Below are 17,138 nucleotides of genomic sequence, written 5' to 3'. Positions count from 1 at the left end.
AGGTCGCCCAGCTGGGCCCAGGCGGAATCTGGGCAGGAAGCCTGAAGGTCCCTTCCCAGGGGAGAGGTGGAAACTGAAAGCGGGGAGGGGGGGGACTTGGAACACCCCAGCTCTATCAGCCCGTAGCCTCCATGAGTGTAACTTTAGCTCCGAGCCCACGGCCCACGGGGCACGGTGGGGAGGGGGGGTAAACAGGCTGGGTAGATGATGGCTGTGACCATGGCAAACCTGGGTGCAGGGCAACATGATTGCACACCCCCCAGGTCTCTTCCAGCTGGCCAGAGGCTCCCAACAGGCCTGCTTGGCTCAGGGAGCTGAGGCCAATAAGGGCCAGGCTCTGGCTGTGAGGCCATCCGTAGGCCTGGACTCTGATTCCCGTCATGAACAGTGTGAACTTGCAGATCAACCCACCTTCCTGGGATCCTCCCTTGCTCCTTCTTTTCTTCCTCCAAGAAGGAAAGGAGACCACTTCTCAAAAGAGCCTGGACAAGCCAGGCGCCGGTGGCTCACGCCTGTCATCCTAGCTACTCAGGAGGCTGAGATCTGAGGATCGCGGTTCAAAGCCAGCCCGGGCAGGAAAGTCCATGAGACTCTTATCTCCCATCAACCACCAGAAAACCAGAAGTGGTGCTATAGCTCAAGTGCTAGAGCGCTTACCTTGAGCTGAAGAGCTCAGGGACAGCGCCCAGGCCCTGAGTTCAAGCCCCACGATTGACCAAAAAAAAAAAAAAATTATTTGAGCTGGGCTCTTGGTGGCTCAAGCCTGTCATTACAACTAAACAGGTGGCTGAGATCTGAGGATGGTGGTTCAAAGCCAGTCAGGACAGAAAAGTCCATGAGACTCTTATTGTAAGCACCAACCCAGAAAACCACTCGGACACACAATCACGGAGAAGAAAGGAGTGTTGAATGTCAGCTGGATGCGGCTAGGCTATCTCTTGCAGGATAGAGATTAGCAAACTACTCTCGGAGCCATAGAAGTAGATATAGTGTCAGGAGTCTGAAGGTAGAAGGGGCTGGGACAGGAAATGTTGGTAGTCACAGCTGAACACTGGAGATATCAGACAGCCAGGGCAGGACATTCTAAAGCTTGCTTGCAGCCAGGGAAAACATCCTATGTCTGGTACATAGCAGAGAAAATCCATTTTTCAGCTGCCATGTAGCAGGGCCAATACATTCTGTAAGTGGTAGCTTGCATCTAGACACTAGAACCTGCGTGAGACCAGGACTAGGCGTCCGGACTCCGTCGCTGACACAGCCAGGGTTGGTGGAAATAGAAAACTGTGGCCAGGCCTGGGTTGTGCATGACCCAGGATGAAGGCTGTCAACCCAAAATAGGAGTGAATAAGCTTACATTTATCTCCAGTGAACCACCAACCAGAAGTGAAGTGAGGTTGTGACTCGAGCGCGCTAGCCTTGAGCAAAAAGAGCTCAGGGACAGCGCCCAGGCCCTGGATTCAAGGCCCAAGACTGACCAAAAGAGAAAAGAAAAAGCTAAGGGATAGTGCCTAGGCCCTGAGTTCAAGCCCCAGGACTGGCCAAAAAAAAAAAAAAAGAAGGAAAGATCTGGAAGCTTCTAGGTCTCCAGGGCCTGGAACTCCTCCTCAACCACCACCTACCTTCTTCCTCCATGGTTTCTTATCATTCAAGGTCGAGCCAGGGGCGCCCCCCCCCCAGCCTGCCCCAACCCTGGCTCCCCTGCCAACCTGCCCTTGGCCCAGACCCACAACGTCGGAGGCGGCAGTCGGGGCCGAGTTGCTGCGCAGCAGGCCTGGCTCCTCTTTGGACAGGCCGGGCGGCGTGAGCAAGCTCCTATCTCCCCTACAGAAGAGGCGCTGTGGACCACGCGGGCGGACGGGCGGGTTCGCCTACGCATGGACCCCATCTGCCCCCAGCCCCCCTACACCGTGCACAGAATGTTCCACGAGGCTCTGGAGAAATACGGGGACATCACCGCGCTGGGCTTCAAGCGCCATGACAAGTGGGAACATGTCTCCTACTCCCAGTACTACCTGCTCGCCCGCAAAACTGCCAAGGGCTTCCTAAAGGTGAGGGGACCCCCCCAAAATACATCTCCCCAGTCCTCAGCCTGACCAAGGCCTTGAGACATGATCATGGCTAGTTGGGTGCTGGTGGCTCACGCCTGTCATCCCAGCCACTCAGGAGGCTGAGATGTGAGGATCATGGTTCAAAGCCAGCCAGGCAGGAAAGTCCATGAGACTCTGATCTCCAACTAAACAGTGGAAACAAAAGATAAGTTATAAGTGGAGTTGTGGTTCAAGTGGTCGAGAGCCAGCCTTGAGCAGGAGAAGCTCAGGGACAGTGCCCAGGCACTGAGTTCAAGTCCTAGTGAGGCTTCGTGGAGTGGTTGATCCTTTGGTGGGGGGAGGGTTCTCTGGCTGCTGGAGGGGGCGTCCCCCGTATTCATGGAGAGGCCTGGGGGAGACGCTCCTGCCCTACCTGGCTCACCTGGACCCTGTGGCCTACAGCTCGGCCTGGAGAGGGCTCACAGCGTGGCCATCCTGGGCTTCAACTCCCCGGAGTGGTTCTTCTCCGCCGTGGGCACTGTGTTCGCAGGGTGAGTCTCCAGGGAGGGTTGGGATGCTGGGGAATTGGTGGTGGGCAGAAAGTACACAGTCAGCCGAGCGCTGGTACGCACGCCTGTCATCCCAGCTACTCAACAGCATGAGATCTGAGGATTGTGGTTCAAAGCCAGCCTGGGACAGACAAATCTGTGAGATTCTTATATCCCCTGAATCTGAAAATCCACAAGTGTGGAGGTATGGCTCAAGTGGTAAAGAACCAGCCTTAGCAAAAATGCTAATAGAGAATGTGAGGCCCTGAGTTCGAGTCCTACTACATACACACAACAAGTAGAGAGAGCCAGGCACAAGTGGCCCACATCTGTCATCCTAGTCACTCAAGAGGCTGAGATCTGAGGATCACGGTTCGAAGCCAGTCAGGACAGGAAAGTCTGCCAGACTCTTATCTCCAAGGAACCAGCAGAAAACCAGAAGTAGAGCTGTGGCTCAAGTGGTAGAGAGCCTTGAGTGAAAGAGCGCAGGGACAGCGCCCAGGCTCAGAGTTCAAGCCCCATGACTGATCAAAAAATAAAAAAAGTAGCGAGCCATTCCAGCTCTCCGCTAGGGTCTCTCTGGAAGGCTGGAGAATGCTGGTGAGGCCTGCGGGCTCTGCGGGGAGGGTCTGCGGGGAGGGTCTGCGGGGAGGGTCTGCGGGGAGGGTCTGCGGGGAGGGCCGCGGGGTGGGGCGGTGGGCGGAGTCTGAGTCTCCCGTGTCTCTGCAGCGGCATCGTCACCGGCATCTACACCACCAGCTCCCCTGAGGCATGCCGCTACATCGCCCACGACTGCCGCGCCAACATCATCGTGGTCGACACGCAGAGGCAGCTGGAAAAGATCCTGAAGGTTCCAGGGCTTGGGGCATGGGTGGCGGGCAGCCAGCCAGGGCGCCTTTCTCTCCACAGACCCTCAACTTCCAGAGCAACACACACACACACACACACACATGCACACACACAGACACAGACATACACACACACACAGACAGACAGACACAAATACACATGCACACACACAGACAGACACACACATACACATGCACACACACACACACAGACAGACACATACATAGACACAGACACACGCACATACAGACATGCACACACACAGACACACATACAGACACACACAGACAGACACACATGCACACACACACGCACATGCACACATGCACACACATACATACATAGACACACACACGTACACACACAGATACACACACAGAAACCGCACAGAGACACACACACTCAGACACACGCACATACAGACACACACAGACACACGCACGCACACACAGACACACACACACAGAGACACAGACATATATAGACACAGACACACACGCACACACAGACATATATAGACACAGACATACACGCACACACACAGACACACACATACACACGCACACAGACACACACACAGAGACACGTACACACACAGACACACAGAGACACGCACATACAGACACACACACGCACACACACACAGACACACACATATACACACAGACACAGACACACACACGCACACACACACAGACACACACATATACACACAGACACAGACACACATATACATGCACACACACAGACACACACACAGACACACACACATAGACACACACACATATACACGCACACACACAGACACACACACATAGACACACACAGACACATGCACATACAGACACACTCACACACACACAGACACCCACACATACACACAGACACAGACACACATATACACACACAGACACACGCACATAGAAAAAGACACAGAGACATAGACACACACACATATACAACACAACACACACACATATACACACATATACACACATGGACATACAGACATGCACATGGACACGTATACACATGGACACATGCACAGACATGGACACATAGACACACACAGGGACACACAGGGACACATAGGGACACACAGACATGCTCACGGGCATACATATATACATATACACATGGACACACACAATACAGACATGGGCACAGACACACATGGACACACACATGCATCTATACATGTATGGACATGCATACACACGTGGACACATGCACCTGGAAACACAGACACACAGGTACACATGAACATATATACACACATGTACACACATGAATGCATACATGCACACACAGACACACAGAGACACACATGGCAGACACATAGGAACACACAGGCACACAGCTACACACAAATACACATGGACACAGGTACACACAGAGACACATATACACCTATGCACAACGCACATGTATACATGGATGCACATATACACACATATAAAACATACACACAAATATATACACAGTTAACATACATACACAAAAAACATTTTATTTTTTGCACATAAATTTATTTTTCAAATAATTCGAACATTTACCTGATTCTAGAGTACAAACTAAGATACACTGAGCATTTCAGCTTCCCGCTATCTCCTTACTCCTACTCCATTTTTCTTCCTTTCTGTAATTATTATTATTATTATTATTATTATTTTATTATTATTATTATTTTGCCAGCTCTGGGGCTTGAACTCAGGGCCTGGGCACTGTCCCTGGGCTTCTTTAGCTCAAGGCTAGCACTCTACCACTTGTACCACAGCTCCACTTCTGGCTTTTTCTGTGTATGTGGTACTGAGGAATTGAACCTAGGGCTTCAAGCATGCTAGGCGAGCACTCTACCACGGAGCCACCTTCCTAGTCCCTGTAATTAATTCTGTACATGTGTGTCAGTCATGGGGGCTTGAACTCAGGACCTGGGCGCTGTCCCTCAGCTCTTCAGCTCAAGGCTAGCGTTCTACCACTTGAGCCACGGCACCACTTCCAGTTTCCCAGTGGTTCATTGGAGATAAGAGTCTCCTGGACTTTCCTGCCCAGGCTGGCCTTGAACTGCGATCCTCAAATCTCAGCCCCCGGAGTAGCTGGGATGACAGGCGTGAGCCACTGGCCCCTGGTTGTAACTAGCTTTTGGGTTAACTTTTGAGTCCCTGTTGGGACATGCAAGCAGGTGCATCCCTGCATGAGGGCGCCCACTGTCACCCGTGTCCCCTGGCCCCAGCTCCTGCCACATGGCCGCAGCGTGGTGCGTGTGTCCTGTCATTCACTCAGTAACATTGCATTCTGTGAGGCCGCTCTTCCTCTCCCCCCTCCGTCCCCCTCACTCTGTCTATCCTGTCTGTCTCTCTGTGTCCCTGTTTCTCTTCCTGTCCCTCTACCCACCTTTCTGTCTCTCTGTCCGTCTCCTCTCTCCCTCCTCTGGTACGCTAGGGCTGCCCGACACAGCTGGCCCGTGTTTCTCACGAGCCCTGGCTGTCCAGTGCTGGCCTCCCCGCGCCCACCTTCGAGCTCCCCAAATCCCCACGGTGTGGACGATGGACAAAGGCTGGCAGGGGCCCTACGGGCGCGGGTGCTGGCGCGGGCCACACGGGGGACCCCACTCAGTGGGCGCCGGCTTTGTTTTCCATGCAGATCTGGAGGGACTTGCCCCACCTGAAGGCAGTGGTCATCTACCAGGAGCCTCCGCCGGAACACACGGCCAATGTGTACACGGTACGGCCGGGCCGGGGACACGCAGGCCCGCCCACTCTCCCTCCCCCTGGCCAATCACCCCACGCCTTTGTGCCTCCCTGACTGCAGATGGAGGAGGTGATGGAGCTGGGGCAGGAGGTGATGGAGGAGACGCTGGATGCCATCATTGCGGCCCAGCAGCCCAACCAGTGCTGCTCGCTGGTCTACACATCAGGCACCACCGGGAACCCGAAGGGCGTCATGCTCAGTCAGGACAGCGTAGGAGCAAGGCTGGGCTGGGCGGGGGGAGGGGAAGGGGGAAGGGAGGAAGGAGGAGGGGTGGCGGGCTGGAGCAGCAGCCACGGAGAGGGGAAAGCAGCTGGGAGGAGGCCTGTCCCTGAGGGTGTGGTGGTGCATTCCTGTAATCCCAGCTACTCAAGAGGTTGAGATCTGAGCATGGAGGTTCAAAGCCAGCCCGGGCAAGAAAGTCCGTGAGACTCTTATCTCCAATGAGCCACCAGAAAACCACCAAAAGTGGAGCTGTGGCTCAAGTGGGAGAGACAAAAAGCCAATCTGGGCCCTGAGTTCAAGTCTCAGTACACACACACACACACACACACACATACACACACACACACAGCCTGAGGCAGGTGCCCACTCTAAAAGTCTCCCCCAAAGTAGCCGCAGTGGTGACTGGGCCGGGCTGGCCGTGGACCCGCTGGGCTTTTGCCACTGCCCTGCAGATCACGTGGACAGCGCGGTATGGCAGCCAGGCAGGCGACATCCAGCCGGCCGAGGTCCAACAGGAAGTGGTGGTCAGCTACCTGCCTCTCAGCCACATCGCCGCCCAGATGTACGACCTGTGGACGGGCATCCAGTGGGGGGCCCAGGTGTGCTTCGCGGAGCCCGATGCCCTGAAGGTCAGTTGCTGCCTCCCGGGGGGCCACAGGGCAGTGCCCGTGGGGCCAGGCCAGTCCCTGTTCATGGGGCCGCCTGGGCGTGTGCATCTCCTAGCCACAGTCCACTCGGCTGACTGCCTTTCACCCTGTGTGACTCAGATGACAAGGTGGCCCAGGGCCTGTTGCTCACTCCTATAATCCCAGCAACTCAGGAGGCTGAGATCTGAGGATCGAGGTTCAAAGCCAGTTTAGTCAGGAAAGTCCATGAGACTCTTATATCCAATGAACCACCAGAAAACTGGAAGTGGCGCTGTAGCTCAAGTGGTAGAGCGCTAGCCTTGAGCTGAAGAGCTGAGGGACAGCGCCCAGCCCAGAGTTCAAGCCCCACGACCAATCAAAAAGGACACACCAGCCCTGACCCTGATACCTGGCTCTTTGGGGGTGAACAGGGGAGCCTGGTGACCACACTGCGGGAGGTGGAGCCCACATCCCACATGGGGGTGCCCCGTGTGTGGGAGAAGATCATGGAGCGCATCCAGGAAGTGGCAGCCCAGTCCGGCTTCATCCGGCGCAAGATGCTTCTGTGGGCCATGTCGGTGGCCCTGGAACAGAACCTCGCCTGCCCGCACAGGTACCAAGGCCGGGGCAGGGGATGAGTAGGGGGGTCGTGAGGGCAGGGAGAGTGTTGCTGCTTGCAGCCTGGTCCACACAGAGGGATCTCCCCTAGTCCCAGCTCTACCCATGGCTGCGGGCACCAGTAACTCACACCTGTAATCCCAGCTACTCAGGAGGCTGAGATCTGAGAATCATGGATCAAAGTCAGTTCCAGACAGAACAGGCCATGCGACTCTCATCTCCAATGAACCAGCAAAAAACCGCAAATGGACGTTTGTCTCAAGTGGTAGAACACCAGCCTGGAGCAAAAAAATCTAAGGGACAGTGCCTAGGCTCTGAGTTCAAGTGCCAGTGTTGGCACAAGAAAAGATGTGTTCTAGTGAATTTTGGAGTGTGTGTATGTGTGTGTGTGTGTGTGTGTACACATGTGTACTTGAACTCAGGGCCTCATTTATTTGTTTACTCTTTTGGTTTTTGCTCAAAGTTGGCATCCCTTCACTTGAGCCACACTACCACTTTTGGCTTTTTGCTGGTCTCCAAGGTTAATCTGCTGGCCTCAAATGGTGATCCTCAGGTCTCAGCCTCCCGAGTAGCTAGGATAACAGGTGTGGGCCACGAATATGTTGTTGTTTTTGTTTTGTTCTTCTGTGGACCCTCTGCCTTCTTCCACCAGTGACCTGAAACCCTTCACAACCAGACTGGCAGATTATCTGGTATTAGCCAAGGTCCGCCAGGCCCTGGGCTTTGCCAAATGTCAGAAGAACTTCTACGGGGCAGCCCCCATGACCACAGAGACCCTGCACTTCTTCCTGGGCCTCAACATCCCCTTATACGCCGGCTATGGCCTCACCGAGTCTGCCGGGCCCCACTTCATGTCCAGTCCCTACAACTACCGCCTGTACAGGTAAGATCGCGAGAGCTGGCGGCCAGTGGGTGGGGTCAGGGTCAGGGCCAGCCTTCTAGTGGGCCAGCAGTGATGTGAATAGGTCTCTTGTGTTCGATGACCGACTCCCTGCCAAGTTCACACATCAGCATTCTGGACATTCATTCCACTTACTCATCCCATTCATCCCTTCATTCATTTCACTCACTGTTCATTCATCCATTCGTCAGTAAAAACCCTTTCCCTAGTCCTACCTTTCAACACTATTCCCATTAGAATACAAAACCCTAGGTCTGGCAACAGTGGCTCACGCCTGTAATCCCAGCCACTCAGGAGGTTGAGAATTGAGGATCCTTGTTCAAAGCCAGCCTGGACTGAAAAGTCAATGAGATTCAGGTTTCCAATGAAACAGCAAAAAGAAACAGAAACAGAGGTATGGCTCAAATGATAGAGCACCAGGCTTGAGGGAAAAAAAATCAGTCAAGAGTATGGGGCCCCGAGTTCAAGTCCCAGTACAGGCACAAAAAGAAAGAAAATCCTGGGAGGGAGGGCTCAACCAGCCATCAGTGAAGACTGACGAATTGCCAAGCGCCAGTAGCTCACGCCTGCCATCCCAGCTACTCAGGAGGTTGAGATCTGAGGATCACAGTTCAAAGCCCACCGGGACAAGAAAGTCCCTGAGACTCTTATCTCCAGTTAATCCAGTGGTAGAGAGCCAGCCTTGAGTGAAAATGCTAAGCAAGAACAAGAGAATCCAAGTTCAAATGCCAGTACCAGCACCTCCCAAAAAGAAGCATGAGGCTTTGATTGATGATTCAAGGCCTGTCATCCTAGCTACTCAGAGGCTGAGATCTGAGAGTCATGGTTCAAAGCCAGCCCAGGCAGGAAAGTCCATGACACTCTTATTATGTCCAATTAACTACCAGACAACTGGACATGGCGCTGTGGCTCAAATGGTAGAGCGCTCACCTTGAGCTCAAGAGCTGAGGGACAGCGCCCAGGCCCTGAGTTCAAGTCCAGGACCAACCAAAGAAAAAAAAAGACTTAAGAGATCAGGGAACCCCTGGGGCTCCCTCCCCAGGCCTGATCTTGGCTCTCCTCCACCCCTCCATCACCGCCAGCTCTGGCAAGCTGGTGCCGGGCTGCCGGGTGAAGCTGGTGAATCAGGACGCAGAGGGCGTGGGTGAGATCTGTCTGTGGGGCCGCACCATCTTCATGGGGTACCTGAACATGGAGGACAAGACGCGGGAGGCCATCGATGCCGAGGGCTGGCTGCACACGGGCGATGTCGGCCGCTTGGATGATGATGGCTTCCTCTACATCACCGGGCGCCTCAAAGGTGAAGCCCCCCCCCCCCGCAGGGACTGGGAGGGGGTCACTGGTCTGCACAGGTCATGCAGGATGCAGGGACTCCACACCCTCCCCCCCATACTCATTCATGCTGCCAGCTCTGTGAACTAGAAGTCTAGCTCCAGTGGCAGGTGGCTGCTGGGTGTGCCACCAGCGCCCCCTCATGGCCAACCTTATAATAGCAAGATAGGGGACCTGAACTCCTTGGGGCAGACATAATTCCACAGTGATGGTTGGCTTTGCCTTTCGAAATATAATCAGAATATATATATATATATATATATATATATATATATATATATATATATATATATACGTATATATATGTGTATGTATATTATATGTATATGTATATATACGTACATATATGTATGTATATTATATGTGTATATGTATATATACGTATATATATATGTGTATGTATATTATATGTGTGTGTGTGTATATATATATATATACACATAGGGCTTGAACTCTGGGCTTGGGCACTGGCCCTGTGCTCTTCAGCTCAAGGCGAGCGCTCTAGCCCTTGGGCCACAGCGCCACTTTCTAGTAGTTTATTGGAGATAAGAGTCTTTCGGACTTTCCTGCCCTGGCTGGCTTTGAACCGTGATCCTCAGATCTCAGCCTCCTGAGTAGCTAGGTTGACAGGCATGAACCACTGGTGCCTGGCTTTATCGGAATATTTAAGCAAGAAATACGATTAAAAATATGATGGTGATAGGTAAGGGTCCAGGTAGCTTTTCTCCTAATGTAGATAAAGAGATGAATTCAGCATCACTTCTACGAAAGACCATCTTTGTCATTTACCACTGAGAAGAGGTCTTTTTTTAAAAATTCTTTTAAAATTTTTTATTTATTTATTTATTCATATGGCCAGATGCAGGGGGCTTGAACTCAGGGCCTGGTGATGTCCCTGAGCCTCTCTGTGCTCAAGGCTAGCACTCTACCACTTGAGCCACAGCACCACTTCTGGCTTTTTCTGTGTTTGTGGTACTAAGGAATCAAACCCAGGGCTTCATGCATGCTAGGCAAACACTACCACTGAGCCACCTTCCCAGCCCCCTTTTATTAAATTCCTATCCTTACAGACACCCCAGTTTCTTACTGTCAGTGCCTTGATAACAAAGGCTGCCTGTAATTTTTTTTTTTTTTGGTCAGTCCTTGGGCTTGAACTCAGGGCCTGAGCACTGTCCCTGAGCTGCTTTTGCTCAAAGCTAGGGCTCTACCACTTGAGCCATAGTGCTACTTCTGGCTTTTCCTGTGTATGTGGTACTGAGGAATTGAACCCAGGGCCTCATGTATGCTAGGCAAGCACTCTACCACAGAGCCACCTTCCCAGCCCCTGGCTGTGATTTTGACTTGAATGAATCCATTGATTGGCATACTTCTCTGAACTTGCCAATCCATGAACATGGCCTACCTGTGGTGTCTCTGTTTAGGTTCATATGTGTGTGTGTGTGTATGTGTGTGTGTGCACGCGCACACCCATGCGCGCGCCAGTCCTGGGGCTTGAACTCAAGACCCAGGCTGTCTTTCTGAGCTGCTGTTCTCAAGGCCAGTGCTTTACCAGTTTGAGCCACTGTTCCACACCCTCACCTCTAATGAACCAACTAAAAAAGCCAGAAGTGGAGCTGGGGCTCAAGTGGTAGAGCGGCAGGCCAGAGCGGGAGAGCTGAGCGTGGTGAGGGCCCTGTGAGGAGGGGGGGAGGTGGGGGAGTTTGTGGAGCCCTGGGGAGCAGCTGGCTTGGGGGGGGGGGGCGGGGAGGCAGGCAGCCCCAGCCCAGGTTGTGTGTAAGCCAGGTAGGAGCCCCGGTGAGGCTGCAGTCCACCCAGCCTTCAACCCTATGCTGGGGTGGGGGCTGGTATTTGCCCCCCTAGAGTTAATCATAACTGCGGGCGGGGAGAATGTGGCCCCGGTGCCCATCGAGGAGGCGGTGAAGACTGAGCTGCCCATCATCAGCAACGCCATGCTCATAGGGGACCAGAGGAAGTTCCTGTCCATGCTGCTGACCTTGAAGGTAGGTGTGGGCGGGGTGCTGGCTCAAGAGGTGCTGCCAGTCTGTTTGGGGGCGCACAGCAGAAGCCACAGGCAGCCCAGGGGATACCTATGGGTTTTGGCTTTTCTAGGAGCATGTGAGCAACATTTTTTTAAGTTCTGGAAAGTTCTGGAACTTTCCAGATTGCACATTATGCCTTCCCCCTGTGGCAGGTACTGAGTCCTCTCCCCCAGGGCAAGGGGGGGGGTGCCCAGGCAGGAGTGTGGCCGGCCTGCCTGCCTTCCTTCCCTCCCTCCCTCCCTCCCTCCCTCCTTCCTTCCTTCCTTTCCTTCCTTCCTTCCCACCCTCCCCCTCCCTCCCTCCTTCCTTCCTTCCTTCCTTCCTTCCTTCCTTCCTTCCTTCCTTCCCACCCTCCCTCCGTCCCTGCTTCCTTCCTTCCTTCCTTCTTTTCTTCCTTTCTTTTGCCAGTCCTGGGGCTTGAAATCGGGGCCTGGGCACTGTCTCTAAGCTTCTTTTTTGCTCAAGGCTAGCACTCTACCAGTTAAGCCACAGCACCACTTCTAGCTTTTTTTCTTTACTGAGGAATTAAACATAGGATTTCATGCATGCTAGGTAAACACTCTACCACTAAAACACATTCCAAGCCTTGTGGCTTCTGTTTGACAGGTGACAGTGTCATTGATGACAATCTTCTAATTCTCAGTGCCCCTCACTCTCCACCAAACCCCTGGGAGCTATTCTGCTTCGTGTGTGTGTGTGTGTGTGTGTGTGTGTGTGTGTGTGTGTGTGTGTGTGTGTGTGTGTGTGTGTGTGTGTGTGTGTGTGTGTGTGTGTGTGTGTGCTGGAATTGGGGCTTGAACTCAGGACCTGGGTGCTGTCTTTGAGCTCTTTTGCTCTGGGCTGGTGCTCTACTACTAGAGCCACAGTTCCACTTTTAGGTTTGGGTATTTCATTGGAGATAAGAGTGTCACGGACTGCACTGGGAATGTGGCTCAGTGATAGAGTGCTTGCCTAGCATGCATGAAACCCTGGGTTTGATTCCTTAGTACCACATACACAGAAAAAGGCAGAAGTGGCACTGTGGCTCAAGTGGTAGAGCACTAGTCTTGAGCACAGAGAGGCTCAGGGACAGTGATCAGGCCCCGAGTTCAAGCCCCAGGACTGGCAAAAAAAAAAAAAAAAAGGTATGATGGACTTGTCTGCCTGGGCCAGCTTCGAACTGCGGTCCTCATATCTCAGCCTCCTGAGTAGCTGGGATGACCGGTGTGAGCTATCATCTCTGCTGTGGTGATTGTCACTGCTCAGTTCAGTGTCCCAGGCCTGCAGAGTAGGGCTTGGGTCTCAGGTGTTTTCTGACCTGTTAGTGCACAATGGACCCGGACACCCTGGAGCCCACGGACCACCTGACAGAGAAAGCCGTGGAATTCTGCCAGCGCGTGGGTAGCAAAGCCAGCACGGTGTCGGAGATCGTGGGGCAGCGGGACGCGGCTGTGTACCAGGCCATCGAAGAGGGGATCCGGAGGGTGAATGCCAACGCGGCCGCCCGGCCCTACCACGTGCAGAAGTGGGCCATTCTCGAGCGGGACTTCTCCATTTCCGGTGGAGAGTTAGGTATGTTTTTCTTTTTTCTTTTTTCGGTCAGTTGTGGGGCTTGAACTCAGGACCTGAGCATTGTCCCTGAGCCTTTTCACTCAAGGCTAGTGCTCTACCACTTGAGCCACAGCTTCACTTCTGACTTTTTGTATGGTTCATTGAAGAGTCTCACAGACTTTCCTGCCTGGGCTGGCTTGGAACCACGATCTTCAGATGTCAGCCTCCTGAGTAGCTAGGATGACAGGCGTGAGCCACTGTGTCCAGCTTTTTTTTGTCAGTCGTGGGGCCTGAACTCTGGGCCTGGGCACTGTCCCTCAGCTCTTCAGCTCAAGGCTAGCACTCTACCACTTGAGCCACAGCGCCACTTCCAGCTTTTTCTGCTTATGTGGTGCTGAGGAATCGAACCCAGGGCCTCATGCATGCAAGGCAAGCGCTCTACCACTGAGCCACCTTCCCAGCCCTGTCCAGCATTTTTAAAAAAGTTTTTCTTGGGCTGGGAAGGTGGCTCAGTGGTAGAGCGCTTGCCTTGCATGCTCAAGGCCCTGGGTTCGATTCCTCAGCACCACATAAGCAAAAAGCAAAAAGCCAGAAGTGGCGCTGTGGCTCAAGTGGTAGAGTGCTAGCCTTGAGCTGAAGAGCTGAGGGACAACATCTAGGCCCAGACTTCAAGCTCCACAACCAAAAAAAAGATCATTTGTATAGTTAACAATGGCTGGATCTTAAGGGACAGGGATGTGTGTGTTCAAGGGCAGAATGAATCACATTTGAACTGGGGGTCAAGAATATGGGTAGAACTAGGCACTGGTGGCTCATGCCTAGGATCCTAGCTACTCGGGAGGGTGAGATCTGAGGATCATGGTTTGAGGCCAGCCTGGGCAGAAAAGTCTGTGAGACTCTTATCTTCCATGAACCACCTGAAAACCGGAAGTGGTGCTGTGGCTCAAAGTGGTAGAGCACTAGCCTTGAATGAAAAAGCTCTGGGACAGTGCCCAGGCCAAGTTCAAGTGTCAGGATGGAATGGTGATAGGTGGAGGGGAAGGCTACACTTCATATTTGAGAGCTTGTTTGGAGCAGCTACTCATATACCCATGACCAAAGACTGGTCCTCCTCTATCAGGAATGGTCATCCTCTTCGACCACACATGCACAGCTTCAGGAGGGACACACATGGAGTGGTTGGAAGGATGGGGACACCCACCTAGCCAGCCAGATCAGCCGAATCAACCCTGACGGTCAAGGGGTGACAGTGTCACAGCCCATTATGTATTTGAAAGAAGTGGTCATCATTTCTAGTCTCAAAAGTGACACAGGTCAGGCACTAATGTCTCATGTCTGTAATCCCAGATACATGGGAAGGTGAGATCTGAGGACCAAGTTTGAAGCCAGCCTGGGCAGACACATCTGAGACTCTATTTTCAATTAATCAGCAAAAAGCCAGAAGCAGAGGTGTGGCTCAGGAGGCAGAGCACCAGCCTTGAACCAAGGCTGGGCTGGAGGGGAAGCCAGGCAAGCCCATCATCTTAGCTACTCAGGAGGCTGAGATCTGAGGATCGTGGTTCAAAGCCAGCCTGGGCAGGAAAGTCTGTGAGACTCTTATCTCTAATGAACCACCAGAAAACTGGAAGTGGGGCTGTGGCTCAAAGTGGTAGAGCTCCAGCGTTGAGTGAAAAAGCTGAGGAAATAGCACCCAGGCCTTGAGTTCAAGCCCAAGACTGACAAAAGTACAAAAAAACCACAAGCCCCAAGTTCCAGCCCAGTACCAACACACACACACACACACACACACGACCTAATACCCTATCACTTACACACACACACACACACACACACACACACACACACACACACACGACCTAATACCCTATCACTTACACACACACACACACACACACACACACACACACACACACACACACACACACACACACACACACACACACACACACACACACACACACACACACACACACACACACACACACACACACGACCTAATACCCTATCACTTCCTCTGTTCAACTGACCATAGTCCAATCCTGGCACATAGTAGAAGGCTCCCAGCCCTGGTTTCTAAGGCTGGCCACTGAGCCTGTTTGGTATACTTTTTTTCTTTTTTTTGGTCGGTTGTGGGGCCTGAACTCTGGGCCTGGGCGCTGTCCCTCAGCTCTTCAGCTCAAGGCTAGCGCTCTACCACTTGAGCCACAGCACCACTTCCTGCTTTTTCTGTTTATGTGGTGCTGAGGAATAGAACCCAGGGCCTCATGCATGCAAGGCAAGCACTCTACCACTGAGCCACCTTCCCAGCCTGTTTAGTATACTTTTTTTGTGTTGCCAGTCCTGGGGCTTATCCTGAGCTTTTGTGCTCAAGACAGCACGCTCTACCACTTCAGCCACAGCTGCACTTCCGGCTCATTGGTGGTTCACAGACTTTCCTGCCTAGCTTGGCTTCAAACCAGACTCCTCAGATCTCAGCTTCCTGGGTAGCTGGGATTACAGGTGTGGGCCACAGGGCACGTCTCTGGCTTACTTCTTCCATCGAGTTCTCTAGGCTTGGACCTCACTTATTTCTTCCAATGTTTCTTTCAGGTCCCACCATGAAACTGAAACGGCTCATAGTTCTGGAGAAATACAAAGATATCATTGATTCCTTTTACCAAGAGCAGAAAAAGTAGAGAGGAAGGGCCACCCTATGGTTGCTGCTAAATAGGTAGTTGGCAGACTTTCAAGCGTTTTCCAGCCTGAGCATGGAAACCTCTGACAAATCTGGCCTTCCCCTCCGCCCTCCACTCCCCCCCCCGCCCCCCCTCCCCTGTCCTGCCCTGCCCCAAGTCAGGATGTCCCAGGGTCCCCAGTGCTGAGAAGCTTCCTCTCTGGGCAGTTTGGATTCTGTGGAAGTATGGCTTCGCGGTCAGATGACGCAGAACGAATGGACAGGCCAGTCAGTATTGGCCCTTGATCCAGGCAAATGGATTCATTTGCTAGCACCCAGAACAGGTGACCAAATGTATGCTTTGGGGGAGAAGAAAGGGAATGATGGCTCCCACATGAGTGTCCCGGCTCACCTGACAGCCTGACCCATTCTGGAATCTTCTTGGACACTGCAGATCGATCAATACTCACTACCTACCCTCCTTCATTTTGCACAAGCCACTGACTCACTCTTTTAACCAAACTGCTGCTGCCTACACGATTCTATTTAATGTGATTTGCATAGTAAACCTTTTAACAAAACTGCTGAGTACTTCATTCATTCAGCAAGCCGAGGGGAGACAAGAGTGGCAGGCAATACACACAAGCCACCATCAGGGTACAGTGAATGCCCTTAGAATAAAGGCTGGGCACCAGCGGTGCATGCCTGTAATCCTAGCTACTCAGGAGGCTGAGATTTTAGGATTGCGGTTCAGTCAGCCTAGATAGTAAAGTCCATGAGACTCTTCATTTTATTTTAGTTATTTTTGTTGATCATGCGTCTTGGAACTCAGGGCCTGGGTGCTGTCCCTGAGCATTTCAGCTCAAGGTGAGCACTCTACCACTTGAACCACACCTCTTCTGGTTTTCTGGTGGCTAATTGGAGATAAGAGTCCCAGGGACATTCAGCCCAGGCTGGCTTTGAACTGGGATCTCAGATCTCAGCTTCATGAGTAGCTAGGATGACAGGCATGAGCCACCGATGCCTAGCTCTTCATTTTAAC

The 17,138-nt window shown here is 52.7% G+C and overlaps 1 protein-coding gene across 2 annotated transcripts in view; it reads left to right on the top strand.

The window, feature by feature from the left end:
* The window catches only part of Acsbg1 (acyl-CoA synthetase bubblegum family member 1), a 38,293-nt gene extending 21,616 nt beyond the window's left edge, over positions 1-16,677 (top strand). For both annotated transcript variants that reach the window (XM_070042790.1, XM_070042791.1), the window contains 12 exons: positions 1,828-2,048; positions 2,490-2,578; positions 3,305-3,425; positions 6,068-6,148; positions 6,236-6,385; positions 6,850-7,026; positions 7,455-7,636; positions 8,294-8,524; positions 9,625-9,842; positions 11,735-11,874; positions 13,218-13,464; positions 16,033-16,677. In XM_070042790.1, coding sequence (XP_069898891.1) covers positions 1,828-2,048; positions 2,490-2,578; positions 3,305-3,425; positions 6,068-6,148; positions 6,236-6,385; positions 6,850-7,026; positions 7,455-7,636; positions 8,294-8,524; positions 9,625-9,842; positions 11,735-11,874; positions 13,218-13,464; positions 16,033-16,118 — 1,943 coding nt within the window. In that variant the 3' untranslated portion in view covers positions 16,119-16,677. The remainder of the gene's footprint in view (positions 1-1,827; positions 2,049-2,489; positions 2,579-3,304; positions 3,426-6,067; positions 6,149-6,235; positions 6,386-6,849; positions 7,027-7,454; positions 7,637-8,293; positions 8,525-9,624; positions 9,843-11,734; positions 11,875-13,217; positions 13,465-16,032) is intronic.
* The last annotated feature ends 461 nt before the right edge of the window (positions 16,678-17,138 follow it).

Source organism: Dipodomys merriami, unplaced genomic scaffold, assembly GCF_024711535.1.
Source record: "Dipodomys merriami isolate MVZ:Mamm:240054 unplaced genomic scaffold, mDipMer1.0.p SCAF_33, whole genome shotgun sequence".
NCBI lineage: Eukaryota > Metazoa > Chordata > Mammalia > Rodentia > Heteromyidae > Dipodomys > Dipodomys merriami.
Note: the sequence above shows the minus strand (reverse complement) of the source record. Positions and strands in the feature narration are given on the sequence as shown.